Here is a 19,652-nt window from a genome sequence, read left to right on the forward strand (position 1 = left end):
ACTTTTTTTTAGTGTAACGGAGTTAAAAATGCACTTTAATAATTCTTATTATTTTATTGAACATCTGTGAATTTTATTTGCCATTTAATTATTTTATTGAATATCTGTGAATTTTATCTCATTGTGTTATTTTTATTTATCTTTATTTTTGCGAATGTGCCTGTGGAAATGACCCTACATGCACACTATACCCTTTTGTACCTCCTAAGCTTCCGTAGTGCTCCATCTCCCTCAGTCTCGTTTTATACTGCTGAGGGTAAGTTGTGTGGAAATGTGCTGCTGGGCTAAAGTATTGTTTTCTTCGGAAATTTAATTATTTAAGTTACTTTTAACGTCTTATATTAATACAATAATGCTATGTAGCAGTCTTGTGTTAGTTTAATCGCACAAATACTTTTTAGCAGTGTTCTTATATTCACTTTTTTTTGCCGCCATTTTACCCGCGACAGGCGGGTCGCCATGTGAACAATGTAGCTCGTCGGAGATTTCAGGGCCTCTTTTGTGTAAACGCTGTATTTATGTATGTTTAGGAAGCAGAGGTGCAGTGAGAGGAAGCCAGAAGGCAATTTAATGTGCATTGTGTTCTACAGGTATGCATTTTTCTCTTTGTTTATTAATGTAATTTTCGTTTCTCTATGACTTTACACACACTTTTCATTCAGCCTAACATGGGTTGCTGTTATTTTCTTTATGGAAACATATGTACTGTGTTTATGTGTTTGTTGCATTTAATGCTTAATATTTTCTGAAGTGTTAATGGTTTTCTATAGGTAATGTGCACTCTGAGCAAAATACCTCATGTAATGTTGAATGAATGCATTTGTAATGTATTTTAAATACATAAGTGCTCAGTCTCGTTTTATACTGCTGAGGGAAGCAGAGGTGCAGTGAGAGGAAGCCAGAAGGCAATTTAATGTGCATTGTGTTCTACAGGAACCAATAAATTGTGAAAAGACAAGAAGTCATCTTGTGAGTCGTCCTTCACAAAACCTGATCATACACTCCCGTTACACTGGTGCCGTGACCTGTCGGATCTACAGATCAGCTTGATGCTCATCGCCGTGGATGCTGTCCTCCTGTTCTGCAATCAAGATTACTTTGTGGTCAGGTTGAAACGACAAAGCAAAACGGACAAACAAAAAAAAAAAAAAAGACTAATCAGTTTTTGGTGACTTTTGTTAATGTTGTATACATCATTTTGTTCTTCAGATTAATCTGCCATTACTATTGTTTTTTTTTATGAGTACACACAACGCAAGTATATTTGATAAATTGAAAGCAGATGCTATAATATAACTATGGATACATTTGCTAGTCCTAGTCTGCCAAAAGGTAGGGGTGCTTGGCTCAATGATGGTACTATCAGTAGGGATGTGGGACATTCCAAGTGTAAAAATGTTGATAATACAGATACAGGGCTAGGTCAGAGCCCGGGATGTACTCCTGTTAGTGGGTATTTTAGGGATGGTCCCCACACTTCCACACCTGGCAGTGATGCTGATGTCATTCACCATCTCACAGATATGGTAGGGCAGCTAGGTGCTCAAATAGGTGAATCCATTGTTGCAAAGCTGATGTCAGCTGGTGTTGTGAACATGACTGGTGACCATCAGACTATTTCTTCCGACCAGAACACACACTGTGACGTTAATAGACGTGACCTCCCACATGTGACAGTCCATCTTAAATCTGATAAAGGACTTCAGTCTTTCAGAGGTGACGACACTGACAAAACCCCAGTCCAGGACTGGATTTACATGACTAAAAATCATCTCAGAAAACAAGAGATTCCTGTGCATGACCAAGCAGAAGAAATTATGAGCCATTTAATGGGCAAGGCCAGAGATGTTGTGAAGATTGCCCTGCGTAGTGATCCTGCACTTGATGTTAAACGTAAACCTGAACTGATATACAATGTGCTTCTCCACTATTTCAGTGAGGCTCCCTCGTGTCTCCCACTCGCAGACTTTTATGCTACTCTACCTAAACACAAGGAAAACCCAGTCGACTACTGGATTAGACTGAACAAGGCAGCAGACCTAGCTCTTGAAGGGTTACACAGACAAGGGAAACAGACAGAGAATATGAATGATGAAGTGGCTCTCATGTTTGTCAAACACTGCCCCGACCCAGAGCTGTCCTGCACCTTAAAGTGTAAGCCAATTCATGAGTGGACCTCACGTGATGTTCAGCTGAGGATTGATGATTATCAGAGAGAGCTGAGGGCTAGTTACAGATCAACTGGCACTGCTCAGCTGAAAAGCCACATCACTACCATCACCTCTGAGCAGGCCTCTCTACCACCTTCAAGTCTGGCGTTGCCAGAGCAGCGCACTGATTCAAGCCCCTCACTTTCCTCTCTCCATGCTCAGCGCCCAGGGTGTCACCCTCCTTGTTCTTCTCCAGCACCTGTCCCATTTCAAGGTGAGTCCCAACGTACTCCAAGCCATGCCTCTGTCCCAGTTGTTGCTCAAAACCTCCAACAGTCAGAGGATAGACTCCTCACTCGAATGGCCGACATATTTCAGGAGATGATGGATAAAATGCAGCAGCGCAATATTTCCCAGCCCATCCGAGGTGGGAGATTTCAGCGCACAGTGCGAGACAGGCGTCCCAGGGAAGCTGCTTGTAGAGTTTGTAATGGGTCCAGTCACACCACCATTTCCCACTGCATGTCGGAGAGACTGTGTTTTGTATGCCTTGCTCCAGGCCATACCAGACAGAATTGCCCCGCTAACAACTCCTCCCAATCCCAGTCTGAGGGAAACTAGAGGACCTGTATCCAGAGGGAGTTAGTACAGGTCATTCTTTAGACTCCCATACCGATGATATGTTTGATGCTGAGATAATTTACACGTCTGTGAAAGACTCATGTAATGAATCTGAAGTTGTTGTTTATCAGAACATTCACAGAGTTGGCAACAGTGGCAGTCTTTTCTACACATCTGTGATAATGGGTGATTCAGTGAAAATGGGCGGAATGTTGGACAGTGGTTCAATGGCTTGCAGCATTAGTGAGGCAGCTGAGACAAAACTGAGAGATGCTGGGCTGATAACAGACCAAAAGCTGATGGATGTGAATGTTGTACTTGTTGGATGTGGTGGAATTCGTGTTAAGCCAAAGTGTGCTTTTGAAGTGGAAATGGAAGTGTATGGCTGTAAAGTGTTAGTCCCCACGCTTGTAGTTCCAGGACAACACGATGAGTTGATACTAGGAACCAATGTTATAAAGCACATCCTGCATCAGTCTAAGCTATGTGAGTCCTATTGGGAGACAGTGTCCGGCCCCTGCCCTGCCAGAGACCCAGAAGCTGAACATTTCCTGTCTATGCTGTCTGGCCTGAACCCCTGGAGAGGTGAGGATGTTCCGGTCAAAATCGGGACAGTTAGGTGTAACTCAGCTACATGCCTCGAGCCTGGCCGTGAGTATCTCATCTGGGGAAACTACCCAAAAACACAGCTGTTTCCCCAGGCAGTACCATCGTGACAGAGCTCACGTCATCCCGCTCAGCTCCAAGAGGTGTTTTGGTTGCAAAGATTGTGACTTCCCTGTGGGGAGACAGGTGGGTCCCACTAAAGCTCATAAACACATCTGACAGACCGGTGCTGTTGAGACGCAATGCTAAGCTGGCAGATGTCTATTCCTGTGTGTCTATTGAAGACATGGATGTTGCTGAGCGTTCAGAGGCTCCACTGGTCAGCTGCACCCAATCAGCTGCATCATGTACTGCTGATGGAAACGCCGCCATGGACAAGCTCAGGTCGGTTGGGCTCAGTACTGTTGACATTGAATCATGTGAAGTTTCAGAGGACTGTAAGAGGAGGATGTCGAACCTTGTTTTACAGTATGAAGACATCTTTTCACGCCACCACCTGGACTGTGGGGAGGCGAAGGGCTTTATACACCGCATACACCTGTCTGACAGCAGACCATTCAGGCTTCCATACAGGAGAGTGCCCCTGGCCAGTACCAGAAACTTCGCCAGGTACTGAGCGAGATGGAGGAGAAGGAAATCATCAGGAAATCGACAAGTGAATATGCGTCACCATTGGTGCTTGTGTGGAAAAAGAACGGAGATCTCCGCATCTGTACAGACTTTCAGCTGGTTGAATAAGAGGACCTTCAAGGATGCTCATCCCTCCCTCACCAGGCAGATTGTTTGGCAGCTGGGAGGCAACTGTTTCTTCAGCACAATGGATTTGACTTCTGGTTTCTACAACATGCTACTGCATGAGGACGACAGGAAATACTCTGCCTTCACCACTCCCATAGGCCTGTATGAGTATAATCGTCTGCCACAGGGCCTTTGCAACAGCCCTGGCAGTTTCATGCGAATGATGACCAGCATCTTTGGAGACCAAAACTACCTAAGTCTACTGTGCTACTTGGATGATCTGTTGGTGTTTGCTCCTGATGAAGAGACTGCCTTGTTGCGCCTGAAGATGGTGTTTGACAGACTGCGCAGCCACAACTTAAAGTTGGCCCCCAAGAAGTGCTTTTTCCTCAGGAGGTCTGTTAAGTTTCTCGGTCACATAATTGATGAGACTGGAGTGTCAACGGACCCCAGTAAGGTTGAGAACATAACAAAAATGACGAGCTCTGACCTCATGGAGACTGATGGTGTTACTCCGTCGCAGAAGCGGATAAGATCATTTTTGGGGATGATTAATTACTATCAGCACTTCGTGCCCAAATATTCTGCCATCGCCCAACCTCTGTTTCAACTACTGAAAGGTGAGAAAAGGAAAGGCAAGCAATATAAAAACAAACTGTCAAGCAGGAAGTTGTGTGTATCTGACTGGACACAGGAGCAAGAAGAGGCTTTTGCAAACCTGAAGGCTTCACTGGTTCACAGTGTTGTTTTGGCTCATCCTGACTTCACCCGTCCCTTTATGCTGTCGACTGATGCATCTCTGGATGGAATAGGTGCTGTTCTGTCTCAAGTTCAAGAAGGTGAAACACGTGCCAGGCCCATCGCTTTTGCCAGCAAGTCGTTATCTCAGTCCCAAAAGAACTATCCAGCCCACCGATTGGAGTTTCTGGCTTTGAAATGGTCAGTCTGTGACAAGTTCAGCCACTGGCTAAAAGGCCACAAATTCACAATCTGGACAGATAATAACCCACTGACTCATATCCTGACTAAGCCAAAGCTAGACTGCTGTGAGCAACGCTGGGTTGCCAAGTTGGCGAGTTACGACTTCGATATCAAGTATGTCCCTGGTCAGCAGAACATCGTTGCTGATGCCCTGAGCCGTGTGCCATTTGTCAAGGAGAGTGTTGGCTGCAGGCTGCTTGCTGAACCTTATGCGGGCCTCTTGAACGAGGTCAAAGACATGTCAAGTACCTCTGTCCAGAATGCCTTCCGGTCATCCAGTGGTCACAGGAAACCTTATCCAGTCAGTAACGACTCCCAGTCCGCATGCAGTCCAATTCGCATGCACGCCCAATCTGTTGAAGTGGAGGATGTGTCTGCTGTGCTACAGTCACACATTGAGTGGGATGCTGGCCCGAGGGCTCGTGCTGTTTCAGTGTTGCAACACCTACCTCAGTTGGTTCCACCTGGACAAGATAGCTTACCAGCTTACACTGAAAAGGAACTCCGTGATAAGCAGTTGGAGGATGGAACTCTCTCTCGTGTTCTGTCCTATGTTGAGAGACGTAGGAGGCCTTCTAGGAGAGAAAGGTTCAAAGAGTCAGTGTATGTCACTAGGTACTTGAAGCATTGGGACAGGCTCACAGTGAGCAATGGCGTGCTGTACAGGGTTTCAAGAGACCAGAAAACCAAGGCAAAACGTTTCCAATATGTGGTTCCTGACTCACTAAAGACTGATATTCTGCGAGGAGTTCATGACAGAGCTGGACATCAAGCTCAGTCCAGGAGCCTCAGCTTGGCAAGACAGAGATTTTTCTGGCCAAACCTCGACAGAGATGTGAGAGACTATGTCCGTCATTGTCAGCGATGCATTGTCAGCAAGACTGTTGAGCCTGAAGGGCGGGCCCCCTTGGAAAGTATAATGTCAACCAGGCCACTGGAGCTTGTCTGTATAGATTTTTGGTCGGCAGAAAATTCCAGAAACAAGTCTGTTGATGTCTTGGTAATAACAGACCATTTTACACGGATGGCTCAGGCGTTTCCATGTAAAGACCAGACGGCTAAGCAGGTGGCAAGAGTTCTCTGGGACCGGTACTTCTGTGTCTTTGGATTCCCAGAGAGGATCCACAGTGATCAGGGTGCAAATTTTGAGAGTCGGCTGATCAGTGAGCTGCTAAAAGTCTCAGGTGTAAGGAAGTCACACACAACCCCTTACCACCCTATGGGAAACGGCAGTGTGGAACGTTTCAATAGAACCTTGGGTGGCATGATTCACGCACTTTCTCCTGAAGATAAAGCTGACTGGCCGCGACGCTTACAGACTCTGACTTTTATGTACAACTGCACAGCCCATGAGACGACTGGCTACCCCCTTTTTACCTCATGTTTGGTCGTATCCCTCGCCTACCTGTTGACGTCCTCTTCCGGAGTGTCCTTCATGACTCTGCTGTGACGAACTACGACAAGTACGTGGCATGTCTCGCCGATGATCTGAAAGAAGCAATGGTTATTGCACAAGACCATGCTGCAAAAGAGCAGTGTAGACATGCTCAGCTGTACAACAAGAAAGTGAAGGGCTCCAAAATTGACATTGGTGACAGGGTGCTCATGGCCAACAGGAAAGAGAGGGGTAAAAGAAACTTGCTGACCGCTGGGAATCAACAATCTACACTGTGGTGGACATGAACGCAGAGACACACACATACAGGATCCGCGACACAATCACTGGACAGGAGAAGGTGATCCACAGGAACCTGCTGATGCTTGTAAATTTCCTCCCTGTGGGTGACTCATCTGGACTGTCTGACCACGCTTCATCTGTGTCTGTTGCAGTATCCTCAGCCCCAACACCTGATGATGTGAGAGAGGCAGGAGAGATCTCTTCTGAGAGAGCGAGCAGGACTCTTTTCAATGCTAGTGACAGCCTTGTTGATGGCAGTGATGGACACTCAGCTATGACTGTGGTAGAGGGACAGAGCCCTTGACGGTTCCAGAGCCTGTGGACTCTGAGAAAAGAACCATAGAATGGATCACACAGTTGTCTACACCTAGTCAGTCAGAAGTGGATGTTGCTGATGTAACAAGTGTGACCCGTGACCCTCACGATTCCCTAGTCTTGTCTGAGGACAACCAAACTTATGACTCTAGACCTGTGACTGCTGTGGACGTCCTGAGACAATCAGACCACATTCATGACACTGTGACACAGACAGACAATTTGTCAGACACTTTACACACTACTGTTCAGACCTCATCCATATACTCTAGTGACTCTAGTGCACTCACACAGGTTAGGTCAAGATTTGGACGCTTAGTCAAACCTGTAAACAGACTTATACAAACTATGTCCAGGCAGGACGTTGTTCAGGAAAAGTTTAATGTTAAGACTGTTTGCAAGTCCATGTTCGGGCTATTACTGACTAAAGCAATACCATATAGCTTATGTTTTTGGCTGTAGTTTCTTTGTATTGGTGTTTGGTATCCTTTTAAACTGTAAAAGATTTTTTTACTATCATGGGCCTACATTGCACTGCGTTAGGGTCTTGTGGGGTGTACAAGGCACCCCTGTGTTGCCAGTTGCTGGATTGAGGGTTTAGGCTGCCCTCATACCACTTCATCCTTACGGGATACATTTGGTGTTGGTTTTCTTGATGTTGACCCTCTGTAATTTGTAATTTTGTTAGTGTTTTCTTCAGTGGTTGTGTACTAGGTGCCCAAGTTCGATAAAATTCAGTGGGGGTGGGTGTAACGGAGTTAAAAATGCACTTTAATAATTCTTATTATTTTATTGAACATCTGTGAATTTTATTTGCCATTTAATTATTTTATTGAATATCTGTGAATTTTATCTCATTGTGTTATTTTTATTTATCTTTATTTTTGCGAATGTGCCTGTGGAAATGACCCTACATGCACACTATACCCTTTTGTACCTCCTAAGCTTCCGTAGTGCTCCATCTCCCTCAGTCTCGTTTTATACTGCTGAGGGTAAGTTGTGTGGAAATGTGCTGCTGGGCTAAAGTATTGTTTTCTTCGGAAATTTAATTATTTAAGTTACTTTTAACGTCTTATATTAATACAATAATGCTATGTAGCAGTCTTGTGTTAGTTTAATCGCACAAATACTTTTTAGCAGTGTTCTTATATTCACTTTTTTTTGCCGCCATTTTACCCAGCGACAGGCGGGTCGCCATGTGAACAATGTAGCTCGTCGGAGATTTCAGGGCCTCTTTTGTGTAAACGCTGTATTTATGTATGTTTAGGAAGCAGAGGTGCAGTGAGAGGAAGCCAGAAGGCAATTTAATGTGCATTGTGTTCTACAGGTATGCATTTTTCTCTTTGTTTATTAATGTAATTTTCGTTTCTCTATGACTTTACACACACTTTTCATTCAGCCTAACATGGGTTGCTGTTATTTTCTTTATGGAAACATATGTACTGTGTTTATGTGTTTGTTGCATTTAATGCTTAATATTTTCTGAAGTGTTAATGGTTTTCTATAGGTAATGTGCACTCTGAGCAAAATACCTCATGTAATGTTGAATGAATGCATTTGTAATGTATTTTAAATACATAAGTGCTCAGTCTCGTTTTATACTGCTGAGGGAAGCAGAGGTGCAGTGAGAGGAAGCCAGAAGGCAATTTAATGTGCATTGTGTTCTACAGGAACCAATAAATTGTGAAAAGACAAGAAGTCATCTTGTGAGTCGTCCTTCACAAAACCTGATCATACACTCCCGTTACATTAGCATATTCATATTGTGTAATTGTTTTGTAAAGCAACCAATAAACTGTATTGTTTCTGTTGTAACTAATTATATTTGCATTTGTGATATAAAGTGATATCTAGGACAGCTGCAAGCACCGTAGTTCATCAACACATCCCCAGATAATAGCAGATTGTGACTGTCTCTCTCAAGACAATACACTCATCAGATCTGACCTCAGAGATCAGATCTCTCTGAGGCGGGGATCTGGACACATTCCAAGGACTGTTGATACATGCATTGGGATGCATACAATAATGACCATAGAGACAAAATAGCCTGGTAAAATTGAAATAAGCATTAAACAAGAGTTCCAGCGTGGGAGAGCTTAGCGGCTAGGTGTTGAACCGTATTAGTCAGGTTCACATGGGTCTCCGTAATAATTCTCACAATTTAAATAGTCAACCTTGGATGTGTATTTAAATTAATTGTCGTTTAGTACTTTTTCAGCGTTACTTAATTAGAAGAAGCAGTGCGGTCGGAGCATCGCTTTCACATGGTAGCTGTAACTTTTCTCCGCGCTGTTGAAGATGGCTCAATCAAAGTCGTTTGTGATTAGTGGAAAACATGTTTTAAATTTTAAAAGTAGATTTTCACTTTAATGTCAGTAACTAATAATTGGAATAAACGTGTTAAAAATATTATACGTTTAGTGTACAAAATCATCAGTAATGCGTCTTGAGATTTGAATGCGGCCCAATGGCGGATACGCTTTTCTGAGCCACCATGCGCCCCTTGAGGAAGGCTCTTTATTTATCATAGGAAACAGTCAGTAATATCCCGTCCCATGATCAGGCTGGGTGCATTGATCCAAAGTTTGCCTCTAGGACCCAGAGGAACCGCTGCTCCGGATGACAGAAAGCACTTTTAGAGTGGAAGTCTCGTACAGGCACAAGTTTAACACAACATTTGTGGAAAGGCGAGGTGTGCACAACTGGCATTGACTGGAGTACACAACGCCTGGAATGACAGTGGCGGAGTGAATGGATGGATGGCAGTGACTGTTGCGCGTCGCCCCGTTATGAATGTCAACATTTTATGCACCAAGTCTGAGGAGTTGTCCTGCAACGCTATTTCACACAACATTTAAAAGACAAACTCTGGTGATGTCTGAGAAATGTTTTTCTTTCAAGTGTGGGACTCCTGGGATTTTTTTGGTTTGAATTGTCCTGAATGATCTGGATTCATTTCATCACCCCGCAGGACAAGACAATTGCATCTTGTTGCTTTCTTAAACCTCCCACGGATATATACAGCGTTATAGCAAGTTATTATGGATGCGCACTGAATGCGCACAAGGACATGTAACAGGGAATGAATTAAAAACATAGCTATAATTCACTTGCCATCTCAAGCAAGCTGTATATATGTTAAACAATTAAAAAGTGCAGTGTTAAAACTGATTTGCCCCTAAGCGGATTATGGTGCCATGGTGGCAGAAGTTAAAATGAGGGCTTTTGGCGAGCAGTTGGTGCGCTCAGAATGGCCCGGGAGGATTCGGTGAAGTGTCTGCGCTGTCTGCTCTACGCGCTCAACTTTCTCTTTTGGGTAAGACGAGTCCAAGTTGGAGCAGGTGGCCGAGTGAGCGCTCACGTTACATGGCGCGCCGACGAGCTGCTGCTGCTGCAGTGCGCTCTGAGCTACAGATGCGCAACAGCCACTCGCTCTCCAACGCGCAATCTGTTTCCCTCACTCACCATCTTGTTATATTCATGTGGAGTGCAGCCTGAATCTAAGATATGCTCAAATGGCACACAGCTCACATTCTGCTGCGAACTATTTTAGGGAATTAATGTGATAAGCATTAGGGGGTGTTTTTAGACCAAGAATGCTTGCGTAGGCCACTATAATATTGCTGCATGTCAAACATAGCCCAGTACCTAAATAGGTTTCCAAGCCAACACTATACACAAAACACAGATTCATGTAACACATTTGTGGTATTTAGACATAACATAGTAGAATTGTTTAATTTGATGGAATTAGAGATGACAAAATATTAAAGGCCCCGACACTTGGGGTAAAAGGCCCACAGGGTGGTTATAGTGATATCATGTGCACTAGATATAGGGTAAAATATTTATAGGGCAAACTTTGTAAACTTAGGCAATACATTTGAGACAGTAAGAGTAACAAATTAAGATCATTATTATTCAAAATAACTACAGAAAATGGTTAACCATTCCTGTTCATTTCAGTCACATTTGGCATTTCATAACATCTCAAATATTCTATAAACAAATTAATCTCTATTGTGAATGGATCAGTAAATATGAGCCCACTTTTAAAATGTTCATAACAATCTATTCACCCCACTTAAGAAAAACAATATGTTTTATTGGGGCATTTAGCCTCTGCAGCAAAGGGGCTTTTAAGTCCAGAAACCATCCTTTCACTTATTGTACAATTTTTAAAATACTATTCATTTAATCAACTTGAACTAAACTAAAAATGACAAATAAGTAGTTTAGCTAAAAATAAATGTGATAATTTCAGAGATTCACATTAGCAACGTAAATTTGCAAGATTTTTAAAATCATTAAATATTAGATCAAATTACCTCAAAATAAAACTTTAGACAGTAAATGCAATAATCTCATGGATCAGGAATGTTTTGCAGTATATAGTGACAAACAGGTGTTTAGGTAAGTACTGTGGTGGTTTTTGTTGCTATTTAGTGTTTTGGGAGAAAATCAAATCAAATGTGCCTTTTACCCCGGTGGGCCTCTAGCCCCATGTACCCTACTATTTAGTGGATATATAAAGTCAGCTCCCTTCACGTTCACACTGGTGTCCTAGCAGAGTAACCACAGATGTAACTCATCATGTTAACAATAGACATGTTCCACTAAGTTTGACAGCCAGAACGTGTCCAAATACTTTTTTTGTCTTATCTATGAACTGCAGATCATTTTTTTTGTCATTTAAAACCTAGCAAAACCTAACCTTCTTCTTTTTATGTTTTGCCTGAAATGTGTGCATGTGATCTTCCTTTAATATAAATGCAACTTGGTTCTCTCTCTTTACACCCCTCAAGCTTATGGCCCTGTGTGTGCTAGGAGTGGCCGCCTGCCTCAGGGATCACCTGAACAATGTGCTCACCTTAACCGCCGACACCAGGTGAGTGTTAGTGGACGGACAGGTGTGAGCCGAAAAATCCTTTCATTTGGGGCAGTGGTCCATGTAAATGTCTAATTTACTGTTTTCCCAATTTTCAGCCGGCCTGGCCTCTAGCTTATGAACTAATTACAAGCATAAGTGAGGTGTGCAATTCTAGGGAAAAATCAAAATTTTTTTTTATTTTTTTTTTTTCAAAATGCTTTTGAGCATTACAAAAAAATCAGATTTTTCCCTCCCAAAAGTCCCAATAATACCTGGAGGCAAGTGATATCTAATTAGTGTTGATTGATAGAAAAAACTATTAATTACCAAGGTGTGTATTATAATACAGAGTCGTCACAGAGACCTCTGTGGCTTACATCATAAGTGGAACTCAACAGAGTGAAAATTGTGTGAAGACTTAATTCTACACAACACATTAGGATTTCCAGAGTTGCATCGTGGGGACTTGCTGAGTTAGCCCCCCTTTTGACGACTCTAAAAATCTCATCTCCACAGAAAGAAAGAGAGTTGATATTAATTAGAGTTGAACATTTTAAATATATGATACTTATGTGTTTGAATCTCTTCCAGTGATAGCTCTTTCTATGGTGCCAAAGAGGAGGCATAGAATTTATTTTTAGGTGACTGAAGATGGTTTTTGTTTGGGTTATTGGTGGTTTTCACACATTCTTTATTAGTTAAATGGTGTTTTCAGGGCAGCACTCTATTGATATTCCTGAAACATTCTGGTTAGGGTTTGTACAAAACACCTAACTCAAAGTATTAAACTTCAGATTGAACCACTGAATTAACAGACTCCATTCAAACTTTTTTGCATATAGCTGTTAGGTATATTAATGATATGTACTTTGACATTTTTTAGCATTCTTTTACTGCATTGCAAGCACTGTAATTTCCTTTTAAAGGGGTCATGAGATGAGGAATAACATTTTACTTGATCCATGGCATATAAGATGTCATTGTTCTATAAAAACAACTTGATCTCATGAGAATGTGAATGTATTCTTACATAAAGTTTGGTACAAGCAAACGTACATTCTCTTACGTTTGCACAGACAACATTACGTATTTACAGCATCTAAACATCATAATTATGTATTAACACCATTAGAAATGTACAGATGTTTATGTGTACTTTTTGAAATGATTAATATTGAATGCATGGAATGAATCAATTAATTCGATTGCATATATGTTTAATTAGATTAGTTAACATTTATTTAATGCAACTGACATTATAATATATATATATATATATATATATATATATATAAAAGGATTAATTCACTTTTAATCAAGACTAAATCTTAAAATCTTAAAATGAATAAAAACTCTTCACTCGATTAATCATCACTATGTATATTAATGAGATCAGGCTGATAAAAACATACTGTAAGTTTCAGAACTCAAAATCTCCACCTCACTTCAAAAAGAGCATTTGTTGAAACCAAGCTGGAGACTCGTTCTTTACTTCCTCCACATTGTGACATCACATTGTGACGTCACATCTGACCGTCTCCACAACAACACATCAATGCCTACTTTACCTTTAGTCACTACCGTAGTCCGCCCAGTAGTGTTGAGCAGTGAGATGGCAAGAAGAGAAAGCAGATCAGTCAAGAACAGAGAGCCAATCCGAACAGTGGGCGTTTACGGTCAAGTCTTAAAGGAGAAGCAGCACCAAAACTGAGTGTTTCTGACAGAATGAGGGTGTAAAATGAACATGTTTTAAAAATATATTGTGCAAAAAAATAACTTTTCTAATATTATAAGTGAACCTCAGGGAACATATCAAAATAATAAAAAGCCACGTCATGACCCCTTTAAGAAATGCAAATCTTGTTTAACTTAAAAACTTTCCCATGTCTTCCCTATGTGAAAATAAGGGTGAGCTCTTAAAGGTGAGAAATGGAGAAAAAGAGAGCCAAACAAAAGTACAGACTGCAAGAGAAAGGAAGAGAGAGTTTGTATTCCTACAGAGAATAATCACAGTTTATTTGTAACTTGTGCATTACTCATATATACAGCCCAAAGAGAGGAGACTTTCTCTGAGAGATGTGGGAATGCAAGCAGGATGGACAGATAAATAAACAAAAAGACTGCCAAGAATTGACTCTTCCCCTCTCTCTCTCTCTCTCTCTCTCTCTCTCAGACTGGAGGAGGCAGCCGTCCTCACATACTCCCCTGTTGTCCATCCAGTCATAATTGCTGTGTGCTGTTTTCTAATCATCGTGGCAATGGTAGGCTACTGCGGAACACTCAAGTGCAATCTTCTCCTACTGTGCTGGGTACGTATAACTGGGAGTAAAAAAAAAAACAACAAAAAAAGGCTTCTGTGTAGTTTAATGTGCATAGATTATTCTGAGTTTGGCTGCTGTTGGTATGGTTGAACACCCTGCGCTGCAGACTTAAAATAATATTTGCTATCAACATCCATTTGCCCCTCACTGATACCTTTATCTTATTCACTAGAGGGGAGTAGAGAGAGAGATTTCAGACAACATGAAATCAAAATTGACCTTATTTACTTTTGTAATAAATGTCCCTGGTTTTAATGCACATGGTTCATTAGTGCACACTATTACAAAGAATAAAAATGTTTGCCTTCATAATCATTCATTGAAATGTAATATCTTGTTCTGCCTCTGAAAAGACTTTCCTTTTCACCAAGCACTCTTATTTAAAAAAATAAAATTTTTCACAATATTTTTTGCACAAGCCATTTCATGATGACTTTAAAGAAAACATGAAATTCAAATTTTACCCGTTTACATTCTTAATAAATGCCCCTGGTTTTATTGTTAATCAGTGCACATTATTATAAAGGCAAACATTTATTTTCATAATCTTTCATCAAAATGTAATACATTTTTTCCACCTCAGAAATATTTTTTTTAATGCAACCAAGAGTATGTAGATTCAACAGAAGCCTATTCCATTGATTAACAACTTCAGAGCTCATGGCAGAACTGTCTTTAAAGGTTTCTGTTATTGTTAAAAATCAATTACCTATGAAGAAAATGAATGGAATTTTTACTTCTGGAACCAGACAGTTGCACTCTGTTTAGACCAGAGTATTTTGTAAGACATCTCAGAGTAACACATGACAAGAAATGCTGTTAGACACAAATACACATTGAAGAAACCCACTTTATTATATTTGAAGAACAGATGAAAGAAATGCCGATTCGCAGTTTGTTCAGAGGTTCAATGTCGGTCTACTGCTTACGTGTGCAGTGTGAGCATGTCTCGTGGAATACTTGCCTGTAAAGAGTTCTTACTCTTTTCTGTTTCGGTCTTCGGAAAACAAATTGAGAATGCTGCAAATGATCTCAGACCATCTCAGGAGGTGCTCTGAGTTGAGTTTGCTTTATATCTACCAAGCATTTTGCACTTTACATGCACTGTGAATGCAGCTCTGCAGGTTCACATATATATATCACAGTGGCTGGAAATAAAAACAAAGTGGTTGGTAAAATTGGTCAATTACCAGCCACTGTGGTCGGTGGGCAAAATGTTTTATTTCATACCTCGATTACGAACACAGAGTTTCTATATTCTCATCTAATAACTACATTGTGAATCTAAACACTACAAGGTAATATTTCTTTCACATGATCCCGACATGGTACGCACACCCTGTGTCTACTTACGATTGTCAGCAGAGAGAGTGTTCCAGATCATAATAGCACCATCAGACACGTGTAGCAACTCGCTCCTGTGGGTTATGAAAGCCGTGAAGCTTTTGAGTCTTGGAGGCAAAGAGTTAGATGGCAGTAACTGATGAGCACTGCGCATCAATCAGTCAACAAGATGCACTGTCAAGCAGGGCCAAATAAAGGGCACACAGTTATATCCACTGTCAGAGCTGTTTGTGTGTGTTTGTGTTTTGAGGGATGTATTAGTGACATAATTACCTCTGAAGATCTTGACAGAATGTAAGCATAGATAAAAAAAAGTTGATGGGCAAGGAGAGTTGGAATTCAAGACATAATTCTGCATTTTAAAGGGGCTATATTCTTAAATTTTGCAGCATATTACTTTTTTCCCCCTGAAGCCCACTAATAATTAGTCAGGACTGCTTGACCGCTTTTTGCAGTATTTCAAAAGAGCAAGGAAAATCAATGCTGTTTTCAATGATAATGGGTTAACACTGTCATGGAAAGCCTTGAAACATCAGGTAAATAAGAGAATATTCCAGGTTCAATACAAGTTGAGCTCAGTTGACCGCATTTGTGGCATAATGTTGATTACCACTAAAATATATTTGACTCGTCCCTCCTATTTTTCAAAAAAAGCAAAAATCAACTTTACAGTGAGGCACTTGAAGTGAATGGGGTCAATGTTTGGAGGGTTTAAAAGCTGAAATGTGCAACTTATTATTTTATATGTTAAAACTTTTATTTTATTTCAACTTTAAAGCTTTTTAAATCTATGTTGTTACAGTCGTTGTAGGATTTTAGTGTTTGTGGTGTTACGTCGTCATGGCAACGAAGTTGTAAAATTGGCTATAACGTTACACAGGAATGGTTATTAATGATTTTATCACACTAAAATCATGTTCACATGCATACTGTTTCTGTCTTGTGGCTACAATGTTTAAAATATGTGTATTTGAACGTTTAAGGATTGGCCCCATTCAGTTTCATTGTAAGTGCCTCACTGTAACCCAGATTTTTGCTTTTTTAAAGAAAAGAAGCGACAAATTGAAATACATTTTTGTGGTAATCAACATTATGCCACAAATGCTGTTGATTGAGCTCAACTTGAATTGAACCTGGAATATTCATTTAAGTTACATTTTTGATTGGCAGGCCTGAATAGTCATGGAAATGAAAAAATTAATTGGCATATAGTGAATATAGCTTTTCTAGATATGCACTGCATTAAAATACTGCATTGAATAAATATTGCTTTTGTGTTGAAAGAAACCTATTCGCAGGCCATAGTGATGAACAATTTTGTAAGAAAATTGAATTGGTTCTCTTCAATGAAATTAACCATTTCTCAAATTTGTCTGAATAACTTATTATTGAATACATTTGAATTGGAATAATATAAAAAATCCTGAACCTAGAATTTACAAACAACTGCAAAATTCATGTAAAATCCATAGAAATTCAATGGTCAAACATTTTGGGAATTCTGATGATATGCTGTTTTTTGGAAGCCAGCAAATCTGGCTTCTGTTTTACTATGAAGAACTAAAGAACACCCAGCATGGAGGGGGAGAAGAGGGCAGGCAGACATTTTTTTTTTTTTTTTTTGTGGCTCTCGATCACAGGTGTGCGGCAGTGGAGAGGGTGGGGTTCCCCGTCTGCTGACCCAGACAGAGAGCCTGTTTTCTGGGACTCCTTTGCCCATCTCTCCCCCTCCTCGTCATTTTCTCTCTGGATCCCCATTCATCTCCTTAGGAGCCTTTCTCCTGTCCTCCCTGCCCCACCAGGCTTGTGTTACCCACAAACAATATTATCTGGTTGAGATACAATAGGTAAACCAATCCACGAAGGGAGCGGGAAGACATGAAGAGAGGAGAGGCACTTGGGTTACGTGGTGGCTCTATTCAGAAGCAGCACTCTCACTGAGAGCTGTGACCTGGCAGAACACACACTCTTACACACACATTTGTTCAAACACTCTCACACACTCTCCTTTGTCCTATCAGGGCAAAGAAAAGGAGGCGACAAGGAGATCACAAGAGCGATGAAAGGAGAAAAGAGTTTATATTCTAGAATGTGAATTGATTAAAAGTAGCTCACAAAAGTCTATCCTAATTCATTTTGAGATTTTCTGGAAAATATGAGTGTGGTGCTTGCCAAACCAAAACTCACTCATACAGGTTAACTGATGAAATGTAATACTTGGGGTCTGTGATTTTGAAACATTTATAGCAATAGCTTTCTCAAGCATCACTTATTGGAGAATAATGATGTTAGTAGAAGCCATCTGTCCAAACAAATCTGAAAAATGTAGTAATCGACTCTAAACGTGTCTGTCACTCGTTTTGTTTGCATTGAGCATGACTAAGCGAAAGGGGTTGTTCCGGTGAAAAGGAAATCCATCTATTTTGCCGTGTCCTGTTTTCTGTCTGTGTATATGTATACGTTTGAGAGAGGAACAGTAAAACTCTCAACAAATCAATAAACTGAGAGGTCACTGAGAGAATGTAACCTCTCTGACAATGTGTGATTTCAGATGAGCCAGCGTGTATTAGGTATCTGAGGGAATTTCCAGGGGTTAGAAGTTCACCCGGGATGTACTGTGTGGTCCAGTCTTCTTTTTGGAATTTTCTAATTAATATGTTTTTTTTTTCATTTCAAATTACAATCACTGAGGACCTTATTAGGAAGACTATGGTCCTAATAAAGTGCCAGACGTGGTCTTCTGCTTTTGCAGCCCACTTGCCTCAAGTTTCGACGTGTTGTGTATTCTGAGCTGTTCTGCTCACTATAATTGTATAGAGGGAGTTACCGTAGCCTTTCTGTCAGCTCGAACCAGTCTGGCCATTCTCCATTGACCTCTCTCATCAACAAGGAACTGCCCTTCACTGGATGTTTTTGTTTTTGGCACCATTCTGAGTAAATTCTAGAGAATGTTGTGCATGAAAATCCCAGAAGATCAGCAGTTCCAGCCCGTCTGGTAGCAACAAACATCCTATGGTTGGAATGAGAACAGTATTGAGATAATGAGATCCCTATTCTGATGGTTGATGTGAACAGTAACTGAAGCTCCTGACCTGTATTTGCATGATTTTATGCATTGCACTGCTGCCACACAATTGGCTGATCGCATTAATAAGTAGGTGTTCAAGGTGTTCCTAATAAAGTGCTCAGTGAGTGTATATTATAGCATAATAACTAAAACTTTAAAAATGACATGAAATTCAGAATTTCTTAGTATTTCTTTATTGCCCTTTTGTTTTAATGAGAGCATGTACTTGAGCCGGCATGGACTTATTCATGTTATCCAGCATTATTTGAGAATGTTCCAAAGAGTATTTTGTGTGGTTCAATGGAAGCAAGGAAATCTGACCATTTGTACTAAGGAGTTAACATGGCCAATGTCACAAATATGTTGATTTGATTAGTGACCAAGAAATAGTGCAGAATCTTTAATGCATCCTATTCATTTAACATCATAATGTTTCTTTGTTTTACAATTTTCCAAAACTTGTTTAAATAAGAATCCCAGAGTTTTGGATTCCACTGAATTCAAACTATTAGCAGGCAAGGGGGTTAAAAGGAAAGGTTATAATTTTTTGTGGTGGGCGTCTGGCAGTTTCCAAATGTGCCGAAATGCTAACACAGTCGTAGCTCAAGCAATCTGTCAGAAACAAATATTTAGAGTCTTCCAAATAAACAAGCTGTCAGGCGGACCTGCTATGAATGCGGCTGCTAACACTGTCATTCATCTTGATAATCTCTCTCAAAGTGCGTGTTCAACAGAGAGGAACTGTGTACATGTTACTGAGATCCTGAGAAGGACAGAGCATGTTTGTCTTCGGGAAGGAAGGAGATAAGAGGTGTGTGTTTGTTCAAATGGTTCTAAAGACTAAATTTGTGCATATGTGAGTGAAAAAAAAAATTGGGATGAGCGCTCTCCCTTTCCCTCTTATTTTGAAACCATTTTTTCAAGATAAAAAATTCTAAATGAATCTTGTATTCCATCA

General features: G+C 40.7%; 1 protein-coding gene across 3 annotated transcripts in view; it reads left to right on the forward strand.

The window, feature by feature from the left end:
* The first annotated feature begins 17 nt into the window (after window positions 1-17).
* Window positions 18-19,652, forward strand: part of LOC127637567 (tetraspanin-12-like) — a 28,481-nt gene continuing 8,846 nt past the window's right edge. Inside the window, exons 1-3 of one of the 3 annotated variants that reach the window (XM_052118683.1) lie at window positions 18-590; window positions 11,898-11,980; window positions 14,136-14,271. In XM_052118683.1, coding sequence (XP_051974643.1) covers window positions 11,901-11,980; window positions 14,136-14,271 — 216 coding nt within the window. In that variant the 5' untranslated portion in view covers window positions 18-590; window positions 11,898-11,900. Of the gene's footprint in view, window positions 591-6,752; window positions 10,409-11,897; window positions 11,981-14,135; window positions 14,272-19,652 lie in introns of those variants that run through there. The other 2 variants (XM_052118682.1, XM_052118684.1) reach the window with 2 other exon arrangements.

The sequence above is a fragment of the Xyrauchen texanus genome, chromosome 45 (assembly GCF_025860055.1).
Source record: "Xyrauchen texanus isolate HMW12.3.18 chromosome 45, RBS_HiC_50CHRs, whole genome shotgun sequence".
NCBI classification, from domain to species: domain Eukaryota; kingdom Metazoa; phylum Chordata; class Actinopteri; order Cypriniformes; family Catostomidae; genus Xyrauchen; species Xyrauchen texanus.